The sequence below is a fragment of the Moschus berezovskii genome, chromosome 13 (assembly GCF_049115385.1).
Source record: "Moschus berezovskii isolate FMDL1 chromosome 13, NW_MosBer_1.0, whole genome shotgun sequence".
In the NCBI taxonomy this organism is placed as follows: domain Eukaryota; kingdom Metazoa; phylum Chordata; class Mammalia; order Artiodactyla; family Moschidae; genus Moschus; species Moschus berezovskii.
In genome coordinates, this window is record NC_142472.1 from 50,005,991 (window position 1) to 50,032,967 (window position 26,977).

At 36.2% G+C, this 26,977-nt stretch overlaps 1 protein-coding gene across 1 annotated transcript in view; it reads left to right on the forward strand.

Moving 5' to 3' along the window:
* Positions 1-26,977, forward strand: part of RNF17 (ring finger protein 17) — a 120,759-nt gene that overhangs the window by 22,155 nt on the left and 71,627 nt on the right. The window contains exons 7-16 of the mRNA XM_055426845.2: positions 8,054-8,225; positions 9,536-9,612; positions 9,899-9,973; positions 13,474-13,778; positions 14,654-14,743; positions 16,885-17,043; positions 20,760-20,949; positions 21,767-21,935; positions 23,265-23,455; positions 24,419-24,560. Coding sequence (XP_055282820.1) covers positions 8,054-8,225; positions 9,536-9,612; positions 9,899-9,973; positions 13,474-13,778; positions 14,654-14,743; positions 16,885-17,043; positions 20,760-20,949; positions 21,767-21,935; positions 23,265-23,455; positions 24,419-24,560 — 1,570 coding nt within the window. The remainder of the gene's footprint in view (positions 1-8,053; positions 8,226-9,535; positions 9,613-9,898; positions 9,974-13,473; positions 13,779-14,653; positions 14,744-16,884; positions 17,044-20,759; positions 20,950-21,766; positions 21,936-23,264; positions 23,456-24,418; positions 24,561-26,977) is intronic.

Here is a 26,977-nt window from a genome sequence, read left to right on the forward strand (position 1 = left end):
GCATCAGGTGGCCAAAGTATTGGAGTTTAAAGGTGATAAGTCATGTACATGCATTTTAAATGTTTTTAATAGTGGTAAATATACATCATAAAGTTTACCTTTTTAACTGTTTAAGAGTGTACAGTTTAGTGGTGAGGGGAGGGATGAATCAGAACCTTAGATGAACATACACTATTATATATAAGATAAATAAGAAACTTTTGTATAGCACAGAGAACTGTATTCAGTATTCTGAGATAACCTATATGAAAAAAGAATCTAAAAAAAAGATTATATGTATAACTGAATCACTTTGCTATATACCTGAAACTAATATTAATATTAGTTAATAATATTAAACTAATATTAATATAACATTGAAAATCAACTGTAGTCCAATAAAATTGAAATTAAAAAATGTGTAGTTTAGTGGCATACAATAATTTTATGTTTAACTTTCTAAGGACTACCAAATTGTGTTCTATGATGGCTGCACGTGTTACTTTTCCACCAGCAGTGCTCAAAGGTTCCAGTTTCTCCACATCCTCACCAACATTTTATTTTCTTTTTTGAAAAGAAGAGCCATTTTGAGGATGTGAAGTGGTATCTCATTTTGGATTTGATTTACATTTCCATGATAGCTACTATTGTGGAGCACATCTTTTCATGTGCTAATTAGTTGACCATTTATGTATTTTCTCTGGAGAAATATGTATTCCAGTCCTTTGCCCATTTTTGGATTGTTTATTTTGTTATTGATGGGGTAGGAGTTCTTTATACCTTATATCAATCCTTTATGAGATGTATCGTTTTCCGATATTTTCTCTTCTTCCTGTGGCTTGCCTTTTGTTTGTGGTTTTAAAGTTTTTTTATTGAAATACAGTATTATTTTGAATTTGAATTACATTTGAATTACAGTATTAGTTTCAGGTATACAGATACAAGATATTGCATGTAATTTCCTGTGCTGTACAGTATGTCCTTATTTTTTATCTATTTTATATATAGTAGTGTGTATCTGCGGAGAAGGCAATGACAAGCCACTCCAGTACTTTTGCCTAGAAAATCCCATGGATGGAGGAGCCTGGTAGGCTGCAGTCCGTGGGGTCGCTAAGGGTCGGACACGACTGAGCGACTTCACTTTCACTTTTCACTTTCACACATTGGAGAAGGAAATGGCAACCCACTCCAGTGTTCTTGCCTGGAGAATCCCAGGGATGGGGGACCCTGGTGGGCTTCCGTCTATGGGGTCACACAGAATCGGACACGACTGAAGTGACGCAGCAGCAGCAGCAGCAGTGTGTATCTGTTAATCCGAAATGCTTAATTTGTCCCTTCTACCCTTAAATGTGTGTGGGTCTGTTTCTGACTTGTAAATAAGTTCATTTATATTCCATATAAAAGTGGTATATGATACTTGTCTGTCTTTGTCTGACTTTAGTAAGTATAATATTCTCTAGGTCTATCCATGTTGCTGCAAATGGCATTGATTCATACTTTTTTATGGCTGAGTCATATTCCGTCATGTACATATATCACATCTTTTTTATCCATTTAAGTTATTTCCTTCTCTTGGCTAATGTAAGTATTGCTACTTTGAGTATTTTGAACATTGAAGTGCACGTATTGAGTTTTAGGGTTTTCATCTTTTCTGGTTACGTGCCCAGGAGTGGTATTGCTGTATCGTATGGTTACTGTTTTTAGTTTTTTATAGAACTTCCATACTGTTCTCCATAGTGAATGCACCAAGTTTCCATTCCCACTGACATTATAGGAGGGCTCTCTTTTCTCCACATACTGTCTAGCATTTATTTGTATACTTTTTGATGATGACCATTCTGGTTTGTGGGAAGTGGGATACCTCATTGTAGTTTTGATTTCCATTTTTCTAATTATTTGTGATGTTGGATATCTTTTCATGTGCCTGTTGACCATCTGTGTAATGGTCTTCTTTGGAGAAATGTCAGTTTAGGTCTTTTGCCCATTTTTTTATTTTTTATTGAGCTGTATAAGCTGTTTGTAATGTTTTAGAAATTAAGCCTTTGTTGGTCACGTAGTTTGCAAATATTTTCTTCCAGTCCGTAGGTTGTCTGTTGTTGTTGTTGAACTAATTTATTTAGCTGTGCCAGGTCTTAGTTGTGGCATGTGGGATCTAGTTCCCCAACCAGAGGTTGAACCCAGGTCTCCTGCACTGGGAGTCTTAGCCATTGGACCACCAGGCAAATCCCTCCTTTTCACTCTCTTGATAGCATTGTTTGATCCAAAAATGTTTTTGAATTTGTGAAATCCAATTTATCTGTTTTTTCTTTTGTTGCCTGTGTTTTGGTGTCATAGCCAAGAAATTGTTGCCAAATCTTCACTCATGAAACTCTGCAACTGTGTTTTCTTCGAAGAGTTTTACATTTTTAGTTTTTGCATATAGGTCTTTGAGGCATTTTAAGCTAATTTTTTGTATATAGTGTAAAGGAAGGGTCCAACTTCATTCTTTACCATATGGATATACGGTTTTCCCAGCACCATTTGTTGGAAAGATGGGTCTTTTCCCCATTGAATGGTCTTGGGACTCCTGTCAAAACTCAGTGACCATGTTTGTGAAGATTTATTTTGGGGCTCTCTATTCTCTTCTATTGGTCCATCTTTCTGTTCTTGTGGCAGTAGGACAGTGTTTTAATTACTGTGGCTTTGTAGCAAATTTTGAAATCAGGATGTGTAAGCGCTCCAACTTTGTTCTTTCTCAAGATTGTTTTGGAAGTTTGGGGTCCCTTGAGATCTCCTGTGACTTTTAGGATGGGTTTTTCTATTATACATGAAGCATCATTGGAATTTTGATATGGATGGCTTTGAATTGTAAATTGCTTTGGGTATTGACATCTTAACAAATATTAAGTCTTCCAATTCATGATTATAAGAGATCTTTCCATTTATTTTGGCTTCATTAATTTCAGCTATGTTATGTAGTATACAGCAAGTGTACAAATCTGTTGCAGTCTCAGTTATGTTTATTCCTGAGTACAGTCTGTTTTCTCAATTTCCTTTTCGGACTGTCATTGTTAGTATGTAGAAATGTATCTGATTTTTTGTGTGTTCATTTTGTATCCTGTATCTTTGCTGAATTTATTTATTAGCCCTACTACTATTTTTGTGACATCTTTACCTATAAGACTTCCCTGGTGGCTCAGACTGTAAAGTGTCTGCCTACAATGCGGAAGACCTGGGTTCAATCTCTGAGTCAGGAAGATCTCCTGGAGAAGGAAGTGGCAACCCACTCTAGTATTCTTGCCTGGAAAATCCCATGGACAGAGGAGCCTGGTAGGCTATAGTCCATGGGGTCGCAAAGAGTCGGACACAACTGAGCGACTTCACTTTCTTCTCTTTCTTTCTTACCTGTAATATCATGTCATCTGCAAAAAGACATCACTTTCTTACTTTTTGTCAATTTGGGTGGCTTTTATGTCTTTTTTTTGACTAATTATTCTGACTAGAACTTAAAATAGTATACTAAATTAGCAGTGGTAAACTCTCACACCCTTTTCTTACTACTGTCCTTAGAAGAAAGGCTGTCAGTCTTTCATCATCTAGTGTAATATTAGCTGTGGATTTTTCTTATGTAAGTTTTATACATTGGTGTAGTTTTCCTCAATTCCTCGTTGGAGTATTTTTATCCTGAAAGGGTGTTGAGACTGTCATATCCTTTTTCTCTAAAATTTGAGAGGATCTTGTGGGGGTGCGGGTTTCTTCTTTCTGTTAATATGCTGTATAACATTAACAGATACTCATACTTCATTTCAGGAATAAATCCCACTTGGCATGATGTATTCTTTCACTGTTCTGCTGATTCAATTTGCTAGTATTTTGTTGAAGATTTTGTCTTAATACTCATAAAAGACACTGATCAATAGTTTTCTAGTAGTGTTTTCTTATGGATTTGATATGAAGGTGATGCTGGTCTCAGAATAAGTTGGAAAGTGTTTTCTGTGGCTCTTCAATATTTTGGAAGAGTTAGAGGGGAATTGGTTTTATTTCTTTGAATTTTTGGTAGAATTTACCAGTGAAGTCATCTGGTCTGGGCTTTTCTGTGGAGGAAGCTTTTGATTACTAATTCAGTCTTGTTACTTTTTATTGGTCTGCTCAGATTTTCTATTTCTTCATGATTCAGTGTTGGTAGGTGGTGTGTTTGTAGGAATTCGTCCAATTCATCTAGGTTATCCAATTTCTTGGCACAGTTATTCATAGAATTGCCTTCAAATCTTTCTTAGTTTCTGTGAAATTGATTATCCTATGCCTATGAACAAAGTTAGTGGAGGTGGTGGAATTCCACTTGAGCTATTTCAAATCCTAAAAGATGATGCTGTGAAACTGCTGCACTCAACATGCCAGCAAATTTAGAAAACTCAGCAGTGGCCACAGGACTGGTAAAGGTCAGTTTTCATTCCAATCCCAGAAAAAGGTAATGCCAAAGAATGCTGAAACTACTGCACAATTGCACTCATTTCACACGCTAGTAAAGTAATGCTCAAAATTCTCCAAGCCAGGCTTCAGCAATGCACTCATCTCACACGCTAGTAAAGTAATGCTCAAAATTCTCCAAGCCAGACTTCAGCAATACGTGAACTGTGAACTTCCAGATGTTCAAGCTGGTTTTAGAAAAGGCAGAGGAACCAGAGGTCAAATTGCCAACATCCGCTGGATCATCGAAAAAGCAAGCGAGTTCCAGAAAAACATATATTTCTGCTTCATTGACTATGCCAAAGCCTTTGACTGTGTGGATCACAATAAACTGTGGAAAATTCTGAAAGAGATGGGAATACCAGGCCACCTGACCTGCCTCTTGAGAAACCTGTATGCAGGTCAGGAAGCAACAGTCAGAACTGTACGTGGAACAACAGACTGGTTCCAAATAGGAAAAGGAGTATGTCAAGGTTGTATATTGTCACCCTGCTTATTTAACTTATATTCAGAGGACATCATGAGAATCGCTGGGCTGGAGGAAGCACAAGCTGGAATCAAGATTGCCAGGAGAAATATCAATAACCTCAGATATGCAGATGACACCACCCTTAAGGCAGAAAGTGAAGAAAAACTAAAGAGCCTCTTGATGAAAGTGAAAGAGGAGAGTGAAAAAGTTGGCTTAAAGCTCAACATTCAGAAAACTAAGAATATGGCATCTGGTCCCATCACTTCATGGGAAATAGATGGGGAAACAGTGGAAACAGTGTCAGACTTTATTTTTCTGGGCTCCAAAATCACTGCAGATGCTGATTGCAGCCATGAAATTAAAAGATGTTTACTCCTTGGAAGGAAAGTTATGACCAACCTAGACAGCATATTAAGAAGCAGAGACATTACTTTGCCAACAAAGGTCCACCTAGTCAAGGCTATGGTTTTTCCAGTAGTCATGTGTGGATGTGAGAGTTGGACTATAAAGAAAGCTGAGCGCCAAAGAATTGATACTTTTGAACTGTGGTGCTGGAGAAGACTCTTGAGAGTCCCTTGGACTGCAAGGAGATCCAACCAGTCCATCCTAAAGGAGATCAGTCCTGGGTGTTCATTGGAAGGACTGATGTTGAAGCTGAAACTCCAATACTTTGGCCACCTGGTGTGAAGAGCTGACTCATTTAAAAGACCCTGATGCTTGGAAAGATTGAGGGCTGGAGGAGAAGGGGACGACAGAGGATGAGATGGTTGGATGGCATCACCGACACAATGGACATGGGTCTGGGTGGACTCCGGGAATTGGTGATGGACAGGGAGCCCTGGCGTGCTGTGGTTCATGGGGTAGCAAAGACTCGGACATGACTAAGCAACTGAACTGAACTGAACGCCTGCTTTATTTTTAATTTTAGTAAATTGATTCGTTTCTTGTTTTTCTAGGCAGTGTGTCTAAAATTGGTGAATTTTAATCTCAAAGAACCGTCTTTCGGTTTTATTGATTTTTCTCTATTTTTGCCTAGCTATTTACTTATTTCCTCTCTAATCTTATTATTTCTTCCTTCTGCCAGCTTTGGGTTTAGTTTGTTATTTTCTAGTTCCTAAGGTGTAAACATAAAGATTGAAGGCAAAAGAAGAAGAGGGTGGCAAAGGGTGAGATGTTAGATAGCATCACTGACTCATTAAAATGATTTTGAGCAAACTCTGGGAGATAGTGAAGGACAGGGAAGCCTGTTGTGCTGCAATGCATGGGGTCGTAAACTGTCAGACATAGTGACTGAGAAACAGCAAAGGTGTAAAATTAGGTTGTTGGTTTGTGATGCCTTTTTTAATGTACTTACAGCTATATATTTATTTCTCTCTCAGATCCAATTTAACTGCATCCAATACATTTTGATATTTTGATTTTTCATTTGTCTCAAAATACTCTCCTTGTGTTACTTTTCTTTGATCCATTTGTGTTTAGGAGTATGTTCTTTAATTTCCACATATTTGTGAAATTTCCAGTTTCCTTCTGTTATTGAGTTCTAGTTTCATTCCTTTGTGTTTAGAAAGGATACTTTGTATACATTGTCTTTTAAAATGTATTAAGACTTGTTGTTTTGACCTAACATGTGGCCTAACCTGGAGAATGCTACCTGTATGTTTGAGGAACCTTTCTGCAACCTTCTTGGGTGGTCTTGGTGCCTCTTGCTGCCTGAGTGCCAAATTAAGTGAAACAGTTCTTCAGGCAGCCCCCTTTCCCCACCACCACCCCGCCACCTCCTCGCTCCTCCCGCACCCCTGCCACAAAGTAGGACATTGCAAATAAGGTCTGCTATGCTCTGTTTGGAGGGAAGGAATCAGGAAGTATGCTGCTGCCTGTAGACCAGGACTACACCACACTGAGGAAAGGTCTGGGAAAGGACAAGAAATGAAATGTCCCGTTGATAAAGAATGTGGATTTTTTTCCACTGCACATTTGTGTGGTTGCTGTATATCTCTGTGCATTCTCCAGTTCTAGAAAGTTATTGTAACCAATTCTTAGCTGTCATTTGACATCACCATTGAAGAACAAGGACTTCGAGTCTCCTAGTCTGCCATTTTGCTAACATCACTCCCTGGGCCTGAATTTTGGGGAGAATCATCTGAAACTTATCAAAATGACCATTTATCTCCTAAATAAGTGATTTTCATAAATTTTATATGTAATTACTAAAAATTTTTTGGAATACTTCTTCACCTGCAGAGCATGTGTGTGTTAGTCATTCAGTTGTGTCTGATTCTTTGCGACCCTATGGACTGTAGCCCCCCAGGCTTCTTGCCCATGGAATTCTCCAGGCAAGAATACTGGAGTGGGTTGCCATTCCCTTCTTCAGGGTATCTTGCCGACCCAGGAATTGAACCCAGGCCTACTGCATTACAGGCAGATTCTTTACCATCTGAGTTACCAGGGAAGTCCTTGCAGAGCCTGTGGCACATTTTTATTACTCTTCACTGTGGCAAACTCCCCTTTTTTGAGGCCAGATTTGATTTTGAGGAAATCATTTGATTCATTTACAAGATGAATAAAATGAGCAATAATTTTTGGTACAAAATATCTTAATTTCCATAATAAAGTAATTCCACTGTAGGTACAAAAATTTTTGAGTGATGAAGGAATAACTCTTCAGTTTCATAACTGATAGCTTTGAAGATTATAGTTAACTGATATCTAAGTTTTGTTTTGGTGAAGTCTATTTTAAAGTCTTATTTCAAATTCATGTAATATGTATCTGCCTATGAAATTTTAAAATGTGCAGGTAGATCCTCGTGAGAAATGAATACAGATATGCCTTGTAATGGCACAAGTGACTGCAAGATAGCCAGGATTTCTCTTACTTTTAAAAGTGGTAGATTCATCTAGGGTTTGTCTTACCTCTTCAGTTCTGTGACACCTGTATCTGGAACATAACTATATTCTTCTACAAAAGTTACTTTTTCTCTGGTTACATATACATAGCTTTCAACTATAATAGATTTCAGTTCAGTTGAATGCCTCACTAACCATATTAGAATTTAAGTTCATGAAACTGAAATTACCTTTTCAATACTTTTGAGTTATGATAAATTTGCTTTCATAAAATTGTTTATAAAATATTGAAAAATAACTTAATTTTAAATGAAGGAAGAAGAGCCTGTGTGAAGAATTAGTAAGAAATACAGACAATTATTTATCAAAAATAATAGTGACTAAAACCTACATTGAAGCGAAAAAAAATGATTTGGATGCAGCTATGAAGATAGCAAGAGAATTAAAATCTGCACCTTCTCTAAGGGCATATTGTGACCTAAACCAGGTAATTTTAATAGTTCGTAATGTGAATTATTTCTGTGGTAGCTTACTTTACTGCTTTGGAATATGATATTTAAGACTTAACTGCAAGAATTTGCTTTTCAGATCATCCTAACTTTATTGGCATCAGTTTAGAATTCTTAGGCGTTTAAATTCTAAGATAAACATTATTAACTTTGTTTGGCCTTTTATTATTATTTACCACTTAGGGAAATGGTGCAGTAAAGTCTTTATAACACACAATCTGAGAACAAGTAGGATGACATTAAGTCGAAAGTTGTTTGTAGGACACTTGAATAAAAAACAACAAATAAGAGTAGCAAAATAAATAGGATTCTATTTTTATAGACAGGTGTGACTATCAACTCTTAACTTAAAAATTTATCAAAATGCTGTCTAAGTTTTTCTCCCAACCCCCGACTCTGTGTGTCAGGAAACAACCTGTCCTTTCATCTAATCATGTGCCTCAAGTTGGGCAGAAATAGAAACGTGTTTCTTGTGCTGCAAGTTGGGCAGAAATAGAAACACGTTTCTTGCAAGATTGTTTGCCGGGAAAGGGTTACCATCAGTCCTCTTTGTTAATTTCTGTCTTGTTCCCTTGAGTTATAGATCCTATTCTATTGTCTTGGAATCTTCAGGACCTCATTCCCCGTAGATAATCAGATGTTTGGACTGTACTGAGGTGTAAAATAGAAGCTCTTGATTTACCTGCTTCCAAAGTCTTGAACTTTTAACGTTTTTGCACCGTCTTTCTTGACCAGGCCTCTATCTATCTGTAGTTACAAGAACAGTAGGAGTCTGTTCCTGTGTATTACACATGAAACATTCAGTTCAGTTCAGTCGCTCAGTCGTGTCTGACTCTTTGCGACCCCATGAATCACAGCACACCAGGCCTCCCTGTCCATCACAACTCCCGGAGTTCACTCAAACTTAGGAGGTGAAAAAAAGTAAAATTTGGTCTTTGCCCTAGTTAACCACATTAGGAAGATGGGGGCAGAAAAAGAGAACTGTTTGAGGACAGCAGCGCAGGTGCACAACCAATGTGATCAGAATTTCCCCTGATCATGTAGCTGTATCCCATTTATTAATTAGTTGTTATCTTTTGTTGTTATATCTTAATACACATCTCCAAAAGATTTTAAATTTCTTAGGGGAAATTTGCATCCCTTCCTTTGCTTGCCTAAAATCAGAGCCTGAGCACATTAGTGAAATACCTAAAGAGTATAGTTTTCCCTCTAAAATCTTACTGTGTTTCAACAGTATTTGTAACAAAACAAAACGCACATATGAGCAATACTTCTCTTTTGATTCTAGATTATCCGTACTTTGAAGTTAACATTTGAGAGTGAATTGTCACAAGTCAGCTCTCTAAAACTAAGGAACTCTCCCAAGTAAGTAATTGTAATTCATATAAAAGTAATTATAATTCAGAAGAGTCTGATAATTAAGTGTAAAAATGTATTAGAACCTATATTTATTAAAATAGCAAGCAATTATAAATTGAAAATTTGTGTCAAAAATATTTCCCAGATTAGCAACCAAATTAAAATAAGTGTGATTTATGAATTAAAAAGTTGTTTAAATGCTCTTTCAGAGTTTTTAATGTTAGCCAATTTTTATTAGAGAAAGTAATAAACTTGTATTAGAACACTTTTTATGCTAAGTATTTAATTTTAGGTTGAATATGAATTGCAGTGAGATCATCTGTATGTTCAACAGTATGGGAAAGATTGAATTTGAGGATTCAACAAGGTAAGTATTTATAAGAATGGCAACATGCCATTAGTGTCTGATATGACCTAAGGGACAGAAATATTAGATCAAACAGAAAAATTGATCTTTAGTATAATGTTGTTGATTCAAAAGCTGAAAAATAATTTAAGGGCAAAATGGTTTCTGTAAATTAATACTACATAAAATAAGAATTAAAAGACCTAGAAAGGATTAGTATCCAATGATGTATGTGTCATCTTTGAGATTCATTTATTCAGCCAGCGTTGAACACTGATGTGCTAGCCTCTAAGTGTTGAAAAGTGAAAGTGTTTACTCAGTGATGTCTGACTCTTTGCAACCCTATGGACTGTAGCCCTGTCAGGCTCCTCTGTCCATGGGATTTCCCAGACAAGAATACTGGAGTAGGTAGCCATTCCCTTCTCCAGGGGATCTTCTGGACCCAGGAACTGAACCCGCATCTCCTGCATCTTCTCCATTGGCAGGCAGATTCTTTACCACTGAGACATAACACCCTAGATATTGAGATTTATGCAGAGAAGTTACAGTAAATAAAGAATGACATATGTAAACAGTAAAGTACATGATTGCTTTGATAGTAAAATGTTCAGTCTAATGGAGATGCAAAAGAAGGGAATGATCAGTTCTTTGCAGGGTACCAGGGGACTTGGAAAGAGCAGATTTGATTTTCCCCCATTCATGAAAAATGAGTAGCAGTTGAAAGGGAGAACAGTAGGGAGGCAGCATCTTATCAGAAAGAAATTTATGGGCAGTGAGATAGTATACTGTGTTTAGGAACCTGCATATAGAATTTTGTTTGATAGAGGCTACATAGAGGCTGAATCCTAAAAACTTGGTATGCTCTGGTGGTGTTTGAACTTTATTTCCTAGACCTGTGCTACCCACTATGGTAGCTGCTAACCATGTGTGGTTATTTTAATTTAAACATAAATTAAAACTAAATAAAATGAATATTTTAGTTATTTGGTTGCACTAGCGACACTTCAAGTGATCAGTAACTATATTTGCTTAGTGACTATCATATTGGACAGTGCAGCATGTTTTCATTATCGCAGAAGGATAGCACAGGTATAAATAATAGCCATTAAAAGATTTTCAGAATGAAAGTAAAAGTAATTAGGTTACATTTGTAAAAGGTAACTCTAGTTACCATAGAGAATTTTTTGGAAGAATATGAGGCTGGAGCCTGAAGGATGGCTTAGGTTATTATATAACCTAGCATATAATATTATATATTATATATATATATTATATGGCCTAACAAATGATGAGAAACCAAATGTAGGTAGTAGCACTGGAAAGGAATAGGTAATGGCAAATGCTAAATAGGGAAAAGTGGTGAAACTTAATAATCGTTTCAGTGTGAGGAATGAGGAAAAGGGAAGCATTCCAATGATTTATAGGTGTATCTTTGGTGACTTAGGTGATGAGTTGTGGTGTTACTAACCAAGATTGGAAATATACAAAGAAAAGCTGGGAGGGGAAGATAGTGGGATATGCTGAGTTCCTGTTGTTTACTCGGTATCTGGGGAGAAACCTCTGGAGGGAAGTTACAGGATTTGATTCTTGGTTTAGGAGTAGTCAGAATATAAATGGTTTAGAAACCCCCAAAAGAAAATAAGTTTATTTATTTGAAGGTGGTATGGCTTCTTGGGAAATCATCCCTCAAGAAGCATCACATTCATTACTTTGGGGAACTAATGAAAGCCTGGCCCACAGCATTATACGCTCAAAAACAGACATGAGCAGATCTACTCTAAACCAGGTAAACTCATGTAAGCCAAGTTCATAAAACTAACACATGATCCGAATGCCAGTTTATTAACTTAAGGGGCAGATAGTATTCTCACAGGGACTATTAATAGAGTACTTATGTTGGCATTCTTTTCCAATATCCAAACAGACACAGAAAGCCAAATCATCAGAAGTTGCTTCATGGTGTTTTTGGAATAAAGGGAATAAGATATATCAAATAGCTGTGAAGAGTGTTGGTACTAGTCAGCCTGCTGTGTTCCTTGACCCCATAGGGAAGACCTCGCCAGAGGCCTAAAATACCAGGCCTGTGGCTCGAGTCATCTTGCCCACACATGGAGCCCTGGCCCCTGTATGCCTCTGTAATTTGACTTTCTGCACTTTCATGGATGATCATCCTTTCCAGTCAGTACATTCTTCTAGATTTTTTCATAACTGGAATATGGTTACTGTCAAACATTTTTAATACCAGAAGTTATTATCTTTAAGCATCTGTACTGATCTTGCCGTGGTTTTAAGTTTAACTCAGAAGTCTTTTAAATTTCTCCCTAGATTTTAGGGAAAGTATCACTGTAGCCTGCCTCTACTGATGACAGGTGGTAATTAAAGAATGGATTTGCATAGTGAAAACATATTGAAGTGGATCAAGGACAGCACCCTAGAAAAATATTAAATTTCAAGACAGGGAAAGAGTAACTTGCAAACCAAAGGAAACGAAGAGGGAGCAGGAGAGAGTGATACTCTAGAAGTCAAAGGAGGAGAGGTTTGTAAGGCAGGAGTTGGTTGACAATGTTAAATGTCTCAGTAAGGTCAGATAAGAGTTGTATAAAAAGAAATGTTTTAGATTACGAAGTTGTGTATACATATGTATATGTATACTTAGGAGATGTTAGGACCTTTAGTCAATATGTATTAAGAGACAGATAAAATAGGTCTGTTGAATTCAGTTGGCTTTGTAGGTTCTTATTTCTGATTTCATTTGGCTTCTTATATGGTGATCTGTGACGAAGCTAAAACTTTCATGGGTTAACTAGAATAAAGGCTTCTGAGACTCAATCTCATTTCTTTGATATAATTTCAATACTTGTAGATTTGATAGCTTTTATATGTGTGGATTTGTAAAGATAGAAAAATATGGAGTGAAGTGAATAATCAGCTGCAGGTTATTGGCTGTTGAATAATCATACCCAAAGGATTCAGCTAATCATCGTTTTAACCCTCAATGTAGGTTTCTAGAAATTGTCTCAGGATTGTACCTCTCAGTGCTTCTTACACTTTATTTTTAAGCTAGTGAATTGAGAGAAATAATCTTAGCATAATTTAAAATCAAACACCAAAGCCAAATCAAAGTTTGAACAATTAAAATTGAAAACCATATCCACTGTTCTTTTAGGATCAGATAGTTGTGACATGACTGTGGTAAGTTCTTTCTTCAACTTCTCATTGATTTTCTGTTGTTGACCTTTTAAAGCTTGTGGACTTCCTTGGGAATGAGCAGAAGTTTCTTTTGGGATAATGGGGATGTTGTAAAATGAAGTTATAGTGATAGTTACACAACCCTAAGTAGAAATTACCGGATTTTATAGATTTTAAATTACTTCAGTGTTGCTGTTTTTAAAAATACCAGTGGGACACCTGTACAACTTTAACTCTTTGTATGTGTCACAGTACTGTCATGTGGAAAGGAAATAGTTTTAAAGTAGATCTTAAAAATTATGATTTAAAGTAGCCTCTGTATTTTTAAACAGATGTGATCCTCAAGAAAGTGAAATGGAAAAGAATGGTCAAAAGAAATACAATTGTAAAAAGGAATTTTCTTATGGTGGTACATACCTATCACTAGAAAAGAAAAAGGTTGACATTTCTATCCTAACTAATGAAGCCCCACTGACTTCTTCACAATGGGAAACCAATGACATGCATTTGGAAGCTGACTTCCAGCCACAGAAAGAGGTTGTTGCAGCAACACTCCCTAAAACCATTGCTGCTCTACCTCAGGTGGGATCTAGCCCTGATGTGATCATTGAAGAAATTATTGAAGAAAACCTGGAAAGTGAGTAAAAATACAAAAACAGGGAAACAATAAATCATGTCTGGAATTGGAAACAAAATTAATACCTGTTTGTCCCTGACCTTAACAAACCTATGTCTATTATCTTACATCTTATTATGAGTAAAGCTGTTGATCCCATGCCACTCCTTTCACATTTTACAAAGTTAGGATAATTTTTATTTTTAATGCAATAATATAGCTAAACTCTAATATTTGGTTTAGTTAATGTATTTGACTTTTTAGCATTCCACGTACAAACGTCTATAAAGATGAAAATACTATAAATGATGTTAGTAGAAGCAGTCTGATGACTTTGTCCTTAAATTTAAGAACAGAATATCCTAAAATTTTTTCCTGAGATGCAATCCTTTATAAAAATGAACTATCATGAATATTGGGCTTTCCTGGTGGCTCTGACGGTAAAGCGGGAGACCTGGGTAATATACAGAAGCATCTATTTGGTAACGTTTAAATGTATCATGATTGTTTGATTAGATTTCTAGTGTTGGTGTTCTCACCATCCACTGAGATACTGCTGGGTGTAGTTACACTGTCAGTTGCCTCTAGGGCCACTTTCAAGATCAGCTTTGGTTTTCTCCTCCCTCCGCCCCCCCGCCCCGCCCTCATTCCCAATCTGTTCCATTGGTTGACTTCCCAGAATAATCCAAAAAAAAAGACAAGCTGTTTTTTCCACTGTATTATTATCATTGATTATCTCAGTAAGTTAAGAAAACTATCAGGACTTTGCTTGCTGATACATAACCCATCCAGTATTTTGCCAAATTCAAGTAAAGCTTCTTATACTGTGTGTTAAGTATGCCGTTATCAACATAATAAGACTAACACAGTTTCCTTTATTTCCTATTTTGATGAAGCATGCTTCACAGATTATTTTGTTGAGACACCTAGATATCCAAAAAAGCCTCTTCAGAAAAAGTCATCTGTTTCTTTTGGATCAAAAACAGGTACTTTAACAACTCTGAACTTGATGTAGCAGAGTTTGATGTATATAAAAAGTATTACGTTAAATATAAATTTATATAAAGTATAAAGTTATATAAGTAACTTACAGAGAGTGAAACAGTGAGTAAAATGAATTTTATTAATAGCTAAAACTTTTCTTTCTTTTTTTTTTTTTTGCTGTGCTGCATGGCTTGTGAGATCTTAGCTTCTCCACCAGGAATTGAACCCAGGCCCATGGCAGTGAGAGCTCTTAAGTCCTAACCACTGGACTGCCAAAGAAATTCCCAAAACTTCTTTTTTAATGTTAAAAGTCCTGGCTGTTATTGGCAAAAACATTTCTGAAATTTATAACACTTCCCTCAGCTGTCTCCCCAGTAACACATACATATTGCTTTACCTCATCCTAAGTATGGATGTTATTCTTCATGATCTGTATTGGATAGGTAAAATGACCTATTTGTTCAGTTTTTTATCTTCTATCTCTGCTTCAGTTCCTCCTAGTCCCTTTTACTAGATTTATTAGAACGTCTGCATTGTTTAAAAATTAAATATATTAAATACCCTGTGACTCTTTTTCCCTAATCTACTCCCATTCCATTTAGTCTATTCCTCCTTTGTAGAGTTTCTTTATGCATATTTGAACAAATACACATATATTATTTTTCTGACTCTTAGTTTTTGTTTTTGCACATAAAACAGCTTGCCATACACACTATTGTGTTCTTTCCATTCCTTTCTCTGTTTTCTTTCTTTTTTTCTTTTTCTGTTTTTGGCCATGCCATGCAGCCCATGTGATCTTAGTTCCCCGACAGGGGATAAAACCTGTGCCCCTGGCAATGGAAGCATGGAGTCTTAACCACTGGACTGCCAGGAAAGTCCCTTAATTCCTTCCTCAACATTATACTCTGGAGATCTTTTCATATCAATAAAAACACTTGCCTTAATTACTACTGTATGAAAAAAGTTTCTACCTGTCTTTTTTATTCTACCCCACCCTTACTTCCACCAAAACATACACATCTCCCTCTAAATGCTGCTCACTATGTTCGTTTTCCCAGACATTTTTTCATACTTCTCTAGCCTGGTAAGATCTAGGAGTCAAAGCAGCCCTGAGCTAATTACTGGTTCCTTCAGTTTAGTGTAGTGTGTACAGGATTTTTGTAGCAATACTAGAAACATCATTGTTATTGGGGTTCTGAGCTATAATTATGTTTATGAATAAATTCTGAAGTTTTGTTGTAATGCAGTAGGGTTATAGCATGTACTCTGACTCTGGTACCTAACTAACTTAGGTACCTACGTGAACTTCAATTCCACTTATTTAGCATATTTTGCAAATGTTCACAGTTCAGGTTGCTAAAGAAATCATTGTGAAAGTGGAATTTATTTATCAGTTTGGTTACTATTTGGGATTTGGGTTACTCTTTTATGAGGCCTAATCACTGAAGATGCTGATTGCAGCCATGAAATTAAAAGACGCTTGCTCCTTGGAAGGAAAGTTATGACCAACCTAGATAGTATATTAAAAAGCAGAGACATTACTTTGCCAAACAAGGTCCGTCTAGTCAAGGCAATGGTTTTTCCTGTGGTCATGTATGGATGTGAGAGTTGGACTGTGAAGAAAGCTGATCGCCGAAGAATCGATGCTTTTGAACTGTGGTGTTGGAGAAGACTCTTGAGAGTCCCTTGTACTGCAAGGAGATCCAACCAGTCCATTCTAAAGGAGATCAATCCTGGATGTTCATTGGAGGGACTGGTGCTAAAGCTGAAACTCCAATACTTTGGCCACCTCATGCGACGAGTTGACTCACTGGAAAAGACTCTGATGCTGGGAAAGGTTGGGGGCGGGAGGAGAAGGGGACGACAGAGAATGAGATGGCTGGATGGCATCACCAACTCTGTGGACATGAGTTTGAGTGTACTCCGGGAGTTGGTGATGGACAGGGAGGCCTGGCGTGCTGTGATTCATGGGGTCGCGGAGAGTCGGACACGACTGAGCAACTGAACTGAACTGAACTGAACTGAAGTATTCTAGAGTTTGCAGTGCTACAGGACACATTCTTTTAGAAGATACTGCATTCAGTTTTTGTGAATTCTTTCCTAACTTTTGGTTTATTAATGTGGTTTGAAAATTTTCATCCAGGTTCTCCAGAGCTAGTTTTTATAAGCCATGTAATACATCCTTGCCACTTCTACATTCGGAAGTATTCACAAGTGAAAGATGCAACAGTATTGGAAAGGAAGGTGAATCAATTTTGCAATAAGAATTTACACCTTGATCCTTCAGATGTTTTGGAGCTAGGTAATGAAATATTATTCCAAGTTAAAATATAAATCTTAGTTAAATACTGGGCAACTCATGTGACTTTTTATAATACAGATTTCAGCAAGCATAAAGCTTTTGGAATTATTTAACATGAGCTAAATTTTATTTGGTAAATTAGCTAAATATTAAATTTTTTGCTCAGAGGTAACATAGTAGTAATATTATTATGGTATACAGTATACATAATACAAATGTTTTTAATACATATCATTTGCCAAGTTTAATTGGAGTCATAGTAATTTGGAACTTGCTGTCTTTTTTTCATATTCTTTTCCATTATGGTTTATCATCAAATATTGAATATAATTGCCTGTGTTCCCACTAGGACCTTGTTGTTTATCCATTCTGTACGTGATAGTTTGTATCTACTAACCTCAAACTCCTACTTCATCTTTCTCCCAGCCCTCCTCTTCCTTGGTAGTCACAAATCTGTTTTCTAGGTCTGTGAATCTGTTTCTGTTTCACTAAAGTTCATTTATGTCATATTTTAGATTCCACATATAAGTTATATATGTCATGAGGTATTTATCTTTGTCTGACTTACTTCACTTAGCATGATAATCTAATCCGACCATGTTGCTGCAAATAGCATTATTATTATCTTTTTATGACCGAGTAGTGTTCCGTGTATATATGTACCACATCTTTATCCATTCATGTGTCGATGGACATAAAATTGACTGTTGAGTGAAATATACACAAAAACTCCATTATGGAGTATGGTGAAATTTTTTAAATTATAAAATCCATAATGGGTTAATTTGTCCCCTTGTCTCTAGAGAAAAGTATTTCTCTAAGTGTTTCTTGTAGTATGCATATCATCCCTTGCTATCCACATGTGGATGTTGAAGATGTCATTGAACATCTGAATGAGATAGATGCAGGGCAGTGCATCTATTTCCTAGTGCCACACAGAGGATAACTGGTAAATTTAATCAATGCATCTTAATTCTGTGTCTAATTTGCCATAAATTACATTTATGTACTTTCATTGTTAGCTCAGCTGGTAAAGAATCTGCCTGCAATGCAGGAGACCCCGGTTTGATTCCTGGGTCGGGAAGATCCCTTGGAGAAGGGATAGGCTACCCACTCCAGTATTCATAGGCTTCCCTGGTGGCTCAGATGTAAAATTCACCTGCAATGCAGGAGACCCGGGTTTGATCCCTGGGTTGGGAAGATCCCGTGGAGGAAGGCATGGCACCCTAATCCAGTATTCTTGCCTGGAGAATCCCCATGGGCAGAGGAGCCTGGCAGGCTACAGTCCATGGGGGTCACAAAGAGTCGGACACGACTGAGTGACTAAGTACTTACAGTACAGGCTTTCATTACAAATATCTTCTTTATAGTTGACTAAATGTGATTATACTCTGTAATGAAGCTGTGATTTAGTTTATTAGTAGTAGAGCATTTTCTCATTCTATTAATATCATTCAATGCCTGTATATAACTGGTATCAAAAAGTACTATATTATCTATTCGGCTTTATATTTGTTGCTGTTGTTGTTTAGTCGCTAAGTCGTGTCTGACTCTTTGAGGCCTGATGGACTATAGCCTCAAGTTTCCTCTGTCCAGGCAAGAATGCTGCAGTGAGTTGCCATTTTCTTCTCTTAGGGGATCTTCCCGACCAAGGGATCGAACCTGCATATCTTGCATTGGCAGGCGGATTCTTTACCACTGAGCCATCAGAGAAGCCCCAACTTTATATTAGTAGTTCTTTAAAAGTGTTGCTAACTCTCAGCTGATCTTTGTAGCTTATCAGAATATCAGAAGATTAGAATCATCATATACTTCTGATAAAATAAATAGTAATTTTTAAAGTTAAATAAAGTTTTTAAATTATGAATGTCTAAGGAGGGAAGTATAGTGGTAAACTTAAATATAGTTAAATTTTTAATGACTACAAATAATTCTCTAAATTTAATATATATATAAAAGAGCTCAGTTTAGTTTCAGAAAATATTCTAAGAAAGTCAAAATATCATTCTTTAAGTTGTCAAGGATAATTAATTATTTCAGGGTAGATACACATAATTTATGTCGCAAAGAGTCAGACACGACTGAGCGACTGAACTGAACTGAACTGAACACATAATTTACATATTCATTTATCTTTTGAGAAATTAGTGTTAAGGGAAGAAATGTAATACAGTGCTTTAGCTGAGTATCCTCTTGTGCCCTTTTTCTATCTGAGCGTTTCATTATAAAGAACAACAAATGGCTTCGATAGGATTTTATCTCATCCATTTCAACAAAGAATAGTTTAATAGAATATAGTTTAAATCTAAGAATATTGGTTATATGATATATCAACATAAGAGGAGGGTTGATGAAAGTCTCAAGGCCAAGTACAAGTTTTGGTAGAATTTGAAAGGTTAACCTGTGTGCCCCTGAGCTATCCTGTTCTTATTAGCATATGGAGAGGGAATTTTGCAGCCTCTCTCTATGTGGTAAGTGAACAAATCTTACCAAATTCATCTCTGATGTTAGCTCAATTGTTAAGAGGATGGACTCCAAGACTGCCTGGTTCTCTTCCTCCCTCTTCTAAGTAGCCATGTGGCTTGGGCTGGATTTGCAGCCTCTCTTTGCCTGGTTTCCTTACCTATGGGCCGGAAGCAGCATATCTGTGGGGTTGTTGTGGGGAGAAGGTAAATTCAGACACAAACTACTGAGAACATTGCTGAGCTGATAGTAAAAGTAAAAATTCAGACTTCATTCTAACTTGAATTTTTTCTGGTTATTAATTTGTAACTCATCTGATCCCTCCATAAAGTCTTCTTCTGCTGTTAGGTTCTTGGTTCACTTTCCCCTTTTCTGAACTCCACTGTGTATTAATTTCTTAATTTTTGCCTTTCACGCTCTGCCTTTCTTGGTTTCCTTACTTTTACTCCCCTTTTACTAAGAGAAGGTCATTGCATCTTCCTTTATGCTACCTAAGTATTTTATAGATTTCAGTATGTCTGTATCTACAGGTGTGTGTACGTGTACAAGGATGATCTTTACTGTTATAAAGTACAGTGATTGATAGTCACTTACTTGCATGTCTCCTCTTTCTGTTTTTTTTTTTTAAAGAAAAAATTTAGATTTCTTTTTACTCTTTTTTTTTTTCTTCTGTCTTTTACAAACCCTTGTGTCGAGGGCTGACTTTCAATAGATTGCAGCAAGAGAGCTGCTCTGCTTCGTCGGAAACCCCGACCCAGAAGCAGGTCGTCTACAAATGGTTTAGTACCAGGTTCCCCACAAATGTGCCATGCATGACGGTCGAGGGAGTGGCCGCCTTTCCAGCCAGGCCCCATGTCCCAGGACGAAGGGCTTTCCACACTGGAACCCAGTCCCGACATGCAGTGGGGTGTACCACACTGTGCCCCAAAGGATGTGGGCTCCTCTCCTTTCTTGAGCAGGACAGTCTTACTCATCTTTATTATAGTTCATAAAACACAAGTCCTCAATAAAGGACTGCTGGCTTGATACTCTGTATTTTTACCTTCCTGTCTAGGTCACAAGTTTCTGTATAACAGAAACTGCTAAAATATACTACCTTTGATCCCTCTCATAGCACTGACTCAGTACTATATCACCAGTTAATAAGTTAATTAAGACTTTTTTTGATAGAATCTAATGTACTTGTTTGTAAATTAGAGGTAGTTAGATATTTTCTTTGTAATCATTGATAATCATTTGTCTCCATTATGTAGGTGCAAGAATATTTATCAACAGTATTGAAAATGGAATGTGGTGTCGAGGAACTATTACTGAATTAATTCCAATGAGAAGTGAAAGTATTGGAAAACTTTGTAGTCCAACCAAACTCTCAGTCCATGAAGTTGCACTAATACAAATATTCATGGTAGATTTTGGAAATTCTGAAGTGCTGATTGTTGCAGGGTACGTTATTTTATAAGTATTATATATTCCTTGCTTGCTTAAAAACACTTGTGATGGGGTAATACTAAAGAATAAAAAAAAATAGGAAGGGGTAGAAATAAGTTATCCTTCCACTTCCGAGACATATACTTTTTATTTTGCTCCAAAATTTGTTTTACTCCTTACTAAATCAGCAAAGTATTATATTTTATCAGTGCTACTAGATGGGGAGCTTAGAAAAAGAACGTTTTGATGTTTCAAACTTAAGTAGTCTTCTACATTGCTTCAAAGCAGAGAATGAAGCACAAAACTTTTCTTTCTTTTAAATAGTTTGTTAGTTGCCAGATGATTGAGTAAAATTTTTAATCATATTTCTTTAATTCATTATTGCATATTAAAGTGGCATAGTGTCTAGCTCATTCTAGTTGTTCAGAAATGTTTGCATTAGTCTTCTAGCAAAATAAAGCAAATTGAAAATGTTCTTGTAGTAAGGACCAGTATTAACTCTTGCATGGTCATTTTATTAAATGGGCATAGCTTTATAAACAAATATATTGCTGTTTGGGTGTGTCATTATGCCTTTTAAGTTTAAACTGAATAGGTATATGAAAGATAATCCAGATAAAGGCTGTTGAGATTTATTCTGTAGGTAGAAATAGTGTCTGTGGTTTTAAAAGATAGATTGAATCTATATAATGAGATAGCATGAATCAGAATATAACTTTTTAGAAGATATAACTTAAAAAGAGAATGTGTACATATGCATACCTTTTGTGGGCTAAGATAAGCTTGGGCTTGAAGCATTATTTTCATTAACTATTTCTTGAATTCTTCCCAGAGTTGGTGACACTCACGTGAGATCAGAGCACATTGCAAAACAACATGTTGTACTAAATGACTTATGTCTGGTTCTGAGAAAGTCTGAGCCATATATTGAAGAACTCCTGAAAGATGTCCAGCCACTAGCACATCCATGCTCATTGAAAGACATTGTTCCACAGAATTCAGTAAGTGAGACTTAAATTATTTCTTGTTTGGGGGCCAAATAGTCCAATTTTAACTATGCTTTGGGGTTCAGATTACTGAATGTAGGTTCATGGCACCAGTTCACTTGTTAAATACCTTTTGCGTAATAAACTATTGGTGCAAGTGAAAAAGGAATTGAACTTCCATTTCTACATTCAGAATTGATCTTAATGGGAAATTATACTGAATATGTGTATATGAACTTAATGATGGGTTAATATCTGAGTAAACCACTAAATTTTAGAGTCAAGTAAATATGGAGAGAGAAAAAATTTGACGTGGTATGGTGTATGTTTCTGTACATTTCTTCTCTATTTTCATGACCCTTTGCTCACTACTTATTAACTATATTGCATTCTGCTTTTGTATTTTTTTGTATATTTGTTCCCCAGAAAGATTTGAAACTCCTAGAAGACAGAAATTGTGCACAAGAATACTTGTTAAGCAGTTGTATTATTAGAAAGTCTGAAAGCAGGAGTCTGTGCCTTTGTTCATGTTTGTATTCCAGCTCTTAGCAAATCACCTAGCACACAGTAGGCATTCAACAAATATTTGAAAGAATGAACAAATGAATAAAGAAATAAAAGGAAACACATGAAAATATTAGCACTGATGTTTTCCTCAAAATTATTTTGGTTTTAATTTTATCCTGTAAAGGATTAAACTTTTTTTTTGCACTTATCTATTGTGAGTAGGTTTTACTTTTTTATGTTCATAAAATCTTTAGAAAATTTTTTTCCTTTTAAGGAATATGTGGTTTTGACCCCTGAAATGTATGTGTACTTAAAGATACAAAGATCAGTGAAAACAATTTTTTTTTAATTTCTTTCAATGGGTGAGTATTTTTCCTTATTATTTAAGTAGCATGTGCCTCGTATGTTGCTAGTATTGAAAACTAAGCATCTGATGATGATTATAAATATCTAATGTGTTACATGGCTTCCATTATTCTTTTAGAATTACCTTTTGGATCTCATCATTTAAGGGGAAAATTTGTATGTCAATACTTCTTTTATCTTTAAATTTTTATTTATTATTTTCATATTAATATTCACAAGTAAAAAAAGTCCTGAAGTGCAACAGCTTATAGTCACCTTGAGACCACATTTATAAAATCCAAGTATGATCTGTGCATTGTACATACATAAAGACTGTCCTCCTTGGGTTTGTGGGCCCAGTTGCTTCTAAGTATCTATGGTTGGTTCAGTGCCTTTGCTCAAATTTACTGTTAGAAAGCTAAATCTACAATATTGTACCATTTAGAGCTAATTAGAATTACTGAACACATTGAAATTTTAATTCTTCCATAGAGTGAAGGCTGGGGAGAAGAAGCTAAAATAGAATTTTTGAAAATGGTAAATAAGAAGGCTGTTTTAATGAAAGTTTTTAAAGAAGAAGATGGTGTGCTTATTGTAGATCTACAGAAACCACCAACAAATAAAATAAGCAGTGATATGCCTGTGTCTCTTAGAGATGCATTAATTTTTATGGAACTAGCAAGGTAGGTAACTTATTAAAACATAAATATCTTCAAGGTTATAGCTATAGATCGGAATAGCAGATTTTACCTTTAAAAATCATGGGCTCTAAAGTGAACTATAACATACTTTTAAGAGGTAGCACCCAATCCTAAGCACTAGACTATCAGGGAGCACACTGTAACATATTCTGAGAATTTAAAGGTATCTCTGTCAGAGTTTTCTAAGTACAGTTGTGTGAAAATTGGATTCAGATCATTTGATTTAAAGAAATAGGGACATTAAGGTAGCTCAAAATAGAAGTTACTTGTAAGATAGTGAACTTTTTTTTTTAGACTCTAGCTAACCTTACAAGCAGCTCCATTAGGGTTTCAAGAATTAGTATTTAACAGTTCCCTATTTAAATTTTCTAAGATTTGGAGTAAAATCATGATCACTACTGTATATTAATATATGAGTCTAGAGTAGATACTTTTATTTCTTTTCTTTCTCGTCTCTGATGAACAAAGAGATAAAAAGTAACCACAGAGATAATGGAAGATACTTTCTGTCCTGAGCAATAACAGGAGTCTGGAAGTGACCCAAGTAGATTGCATTCTGTAAAACTTAAGTAGGGTATTGTAGCTGGAAGGGGCCACAGAAACCCTTCAGCTGGCCTTCCTTGAGTGCTGCCATAGACCATGAGTATCAAGTCAACCAAAAGAGTAGAAACTTTGAGTACAAAATATAGGCCCAACTCAAAAATGCTCCAACACAAACTTAAAGGTTAATTATTGAGCTTTGAGACTTGACCTCTTATTTATCCTCATTTGATAATTAAAGATAATGCCAATAAATATTATAAATTAGAAGAGAAAGATTGGGAAAATATTCTTGGTAGATAAATCAGTATATATGCAGGTCTTTTCTTCAGATCAATCCCCTGAGAGAAGAGAGACCTTAGGAAAATGGCTCTTGCTTATGCTTTTAATTATGCTTTTAATTAGGTTTAGATCTCAAACACCAGGAAGTCATTCTGAAAAAAATACGACCTTAAAATATCCTCCACCTATTTTGCCTAAAGAAATGACAGATGTTTCAGTTATGGTTTGTCATATAAATAGTCCTTCTGATTTCTATCTTCAGTTGGTAAGTATATAATGGTCCTTTGAGACAAAGTATTTTTTCAAATATTAAGTAAAATGTATAATGGAAATGAGTGCCCAGTATGCATTCTAGAGCAAACAAACTGCTGTCGGCCTTCCATAAATTTTAAGTTTCTTCGTAGCTGCAACTTTAAATAAGAAACTCACATGATTCATAGCAAATTGAAGGAAATCTTCATCCTGCAAGTTAGTGAAAATATGAAGGGGAAGGAAAATGAAGGATCCCTAATGTGTAAATATTTCTTGCTACCTTCTGAAATCTAGAAACCAGGAGAGCATATAGAACTGGCAGATCAAAATAAAATAACCCCCATTTCTGATAATGTATGAAGATTTATTTATTGCTAGGTAATATTCTGAATATGAACATTAAAATAGATTCCAGTTAAAGGCATTCCATTGTCTATTTGAATATATGACTGATGGGTTTGTTTTAGATAGCTACCAGCATTAACGTTTGTCATTATTGATCTCTTTGTGTCCATGTTCTATATGAATTAATGCATTCTAAGGGCCATAATGCTTTGTGTGAATTAACTCATGTATCTTTACATCAGTCTTATGAGGAAGATACTATTATCTTCATTTAGAAGTGGAAACTCTAACCAAAGGGCTGAAGCAACTTGCAGTAGTCACGTGGCTACAAAAGAGTAGAGCCAGGACTGAGCTGGACTCACTCAAAGCCTATCACCTGATCGTAGGCATGTGTATATATTTCTGGGCTCTCTGTTCTGTTCCATTGATCCATATGTCTGATTTTTTACCAATACCATACAACTTTGATACTGTTCAGATAAGTTCAGTCGCTCAGTCGTGTCCAACTCTTTGTGACCCCATGGACTGCAGCATGCCAGGCCTCCCTGTCCATCACCACCTCCCAAGTTTACCCAAACTCATGTCCATTGAGTCAGGGATGCCATCCAACCATCTCCTCCTTTGTCGTCCCCTTCTCCTCCCACCTTCAATCTTTCCCAGCATCAGGGTCTTTTCAGATGAGTCAGCTCTTTGCATCAGGTGGCCAAAGTATTGGAGTTTCAGCTTCAACATCAGTCCTTCCATTAATTACTGGAGCTTTGTAGTATTGTTTGAAATCTGGATGAGTTATGCCTCTTTCTTTTTTTTTTCCTCAGGATTACTTTGGAAGTTCTGGGTGTTTTAAGGTTCCATGTAAAATTTTGGATTATTGTTCTAGGTCTATGAAAACTCTCATGAGTAATTTGATTGTGATTGCATTCAATCTATAGATTGTTTTGGGTGGTATTGCCTTTTAAACAATATTCTTCCAGTCCAAGAGCATGGTATTATCTTTCCATTTCTTTGAGTCTTCTTTGATTTCCTTTATTAATATTTTACAGTTCTCAACATATTAAGTCTTTCTCTTCTTTGGTCAGGTTTCTTGATAGCTGTATTTTTTTGGTGCAACTTTAAAAGGTATTGTGTTTTTACATTCCCTTTCTGATATTTCATTGTTGGTGTAAAGAAATGAAACTGATTTCTGAATGTTAATCTTGTGTCCTACTGCTTTGCTGAGTTCATTTATTTTTGAACAGTTTTTTTGTGTGTATGGTGTCCTTAGGGTCTTCTATAGGATCACGTTATTTGCATATAGTGACAATTTTAACTCTTCCCTTCCAAGTTAGGTACCTTTTGTTTCTCATCTGATTGCTGAGTGGCACACTTTTATTTACTGTGGCTTTGTAGCAAGTTTTGAAATGAGAATGTGTGAGCTGTCCAACTTTGTTCTTTTTCAAGGTTGTTTTTGAACTTTGGGGTCCCCTGAGATCAGGTTTCCAATTAGGAAAAGGAGTACGTCAAGGTTGTATATTGTCACCCTGCTTATTTAACTTATATGCAGAGTACATCATGAGGAACGCTGGGCTGCAAGAAGCACAAGCTGGAATCAAGATTGCTGGGAGAAATATCAATAACCTCAGATATGCAGATGACACCACCCTTATGGCAGAAAGTGAAGAGGAACTCAAAAGCCTCTTGATGAAAGTGAAAGAGGAGAGTGAAAAGGTTGGCTTGAAGCTCAACATTCAGAAAACAAAGATCATGGCATCTCATCCCATCACTTCATGGGAAATAGATGGGGAAACAGTGGAAAGTGTCAGACTTTATTTTTTGGGGCTCCAAAATCACTGTGGATGCTGATTGCAGCCATGAAATTAAAAGACGCTTACCCCTTGGATGGAAAGTTATGACCAACCTAGATAGTATATTAAAAAGCAGAGACGTTACTTTGCCAACAAAGGTCCGTCTAGTCAAGGCTATGGTTTTTCCCATGGTCATGTATGGATGTGAGAGTTGGACTGTGAAGAAGGCTGATCACCAAAGAATGAATGCTTTTGAACTGTGCTGCTGGAGAAGACTCTTGAGAGTCCCTTGGACTGCAAGGAG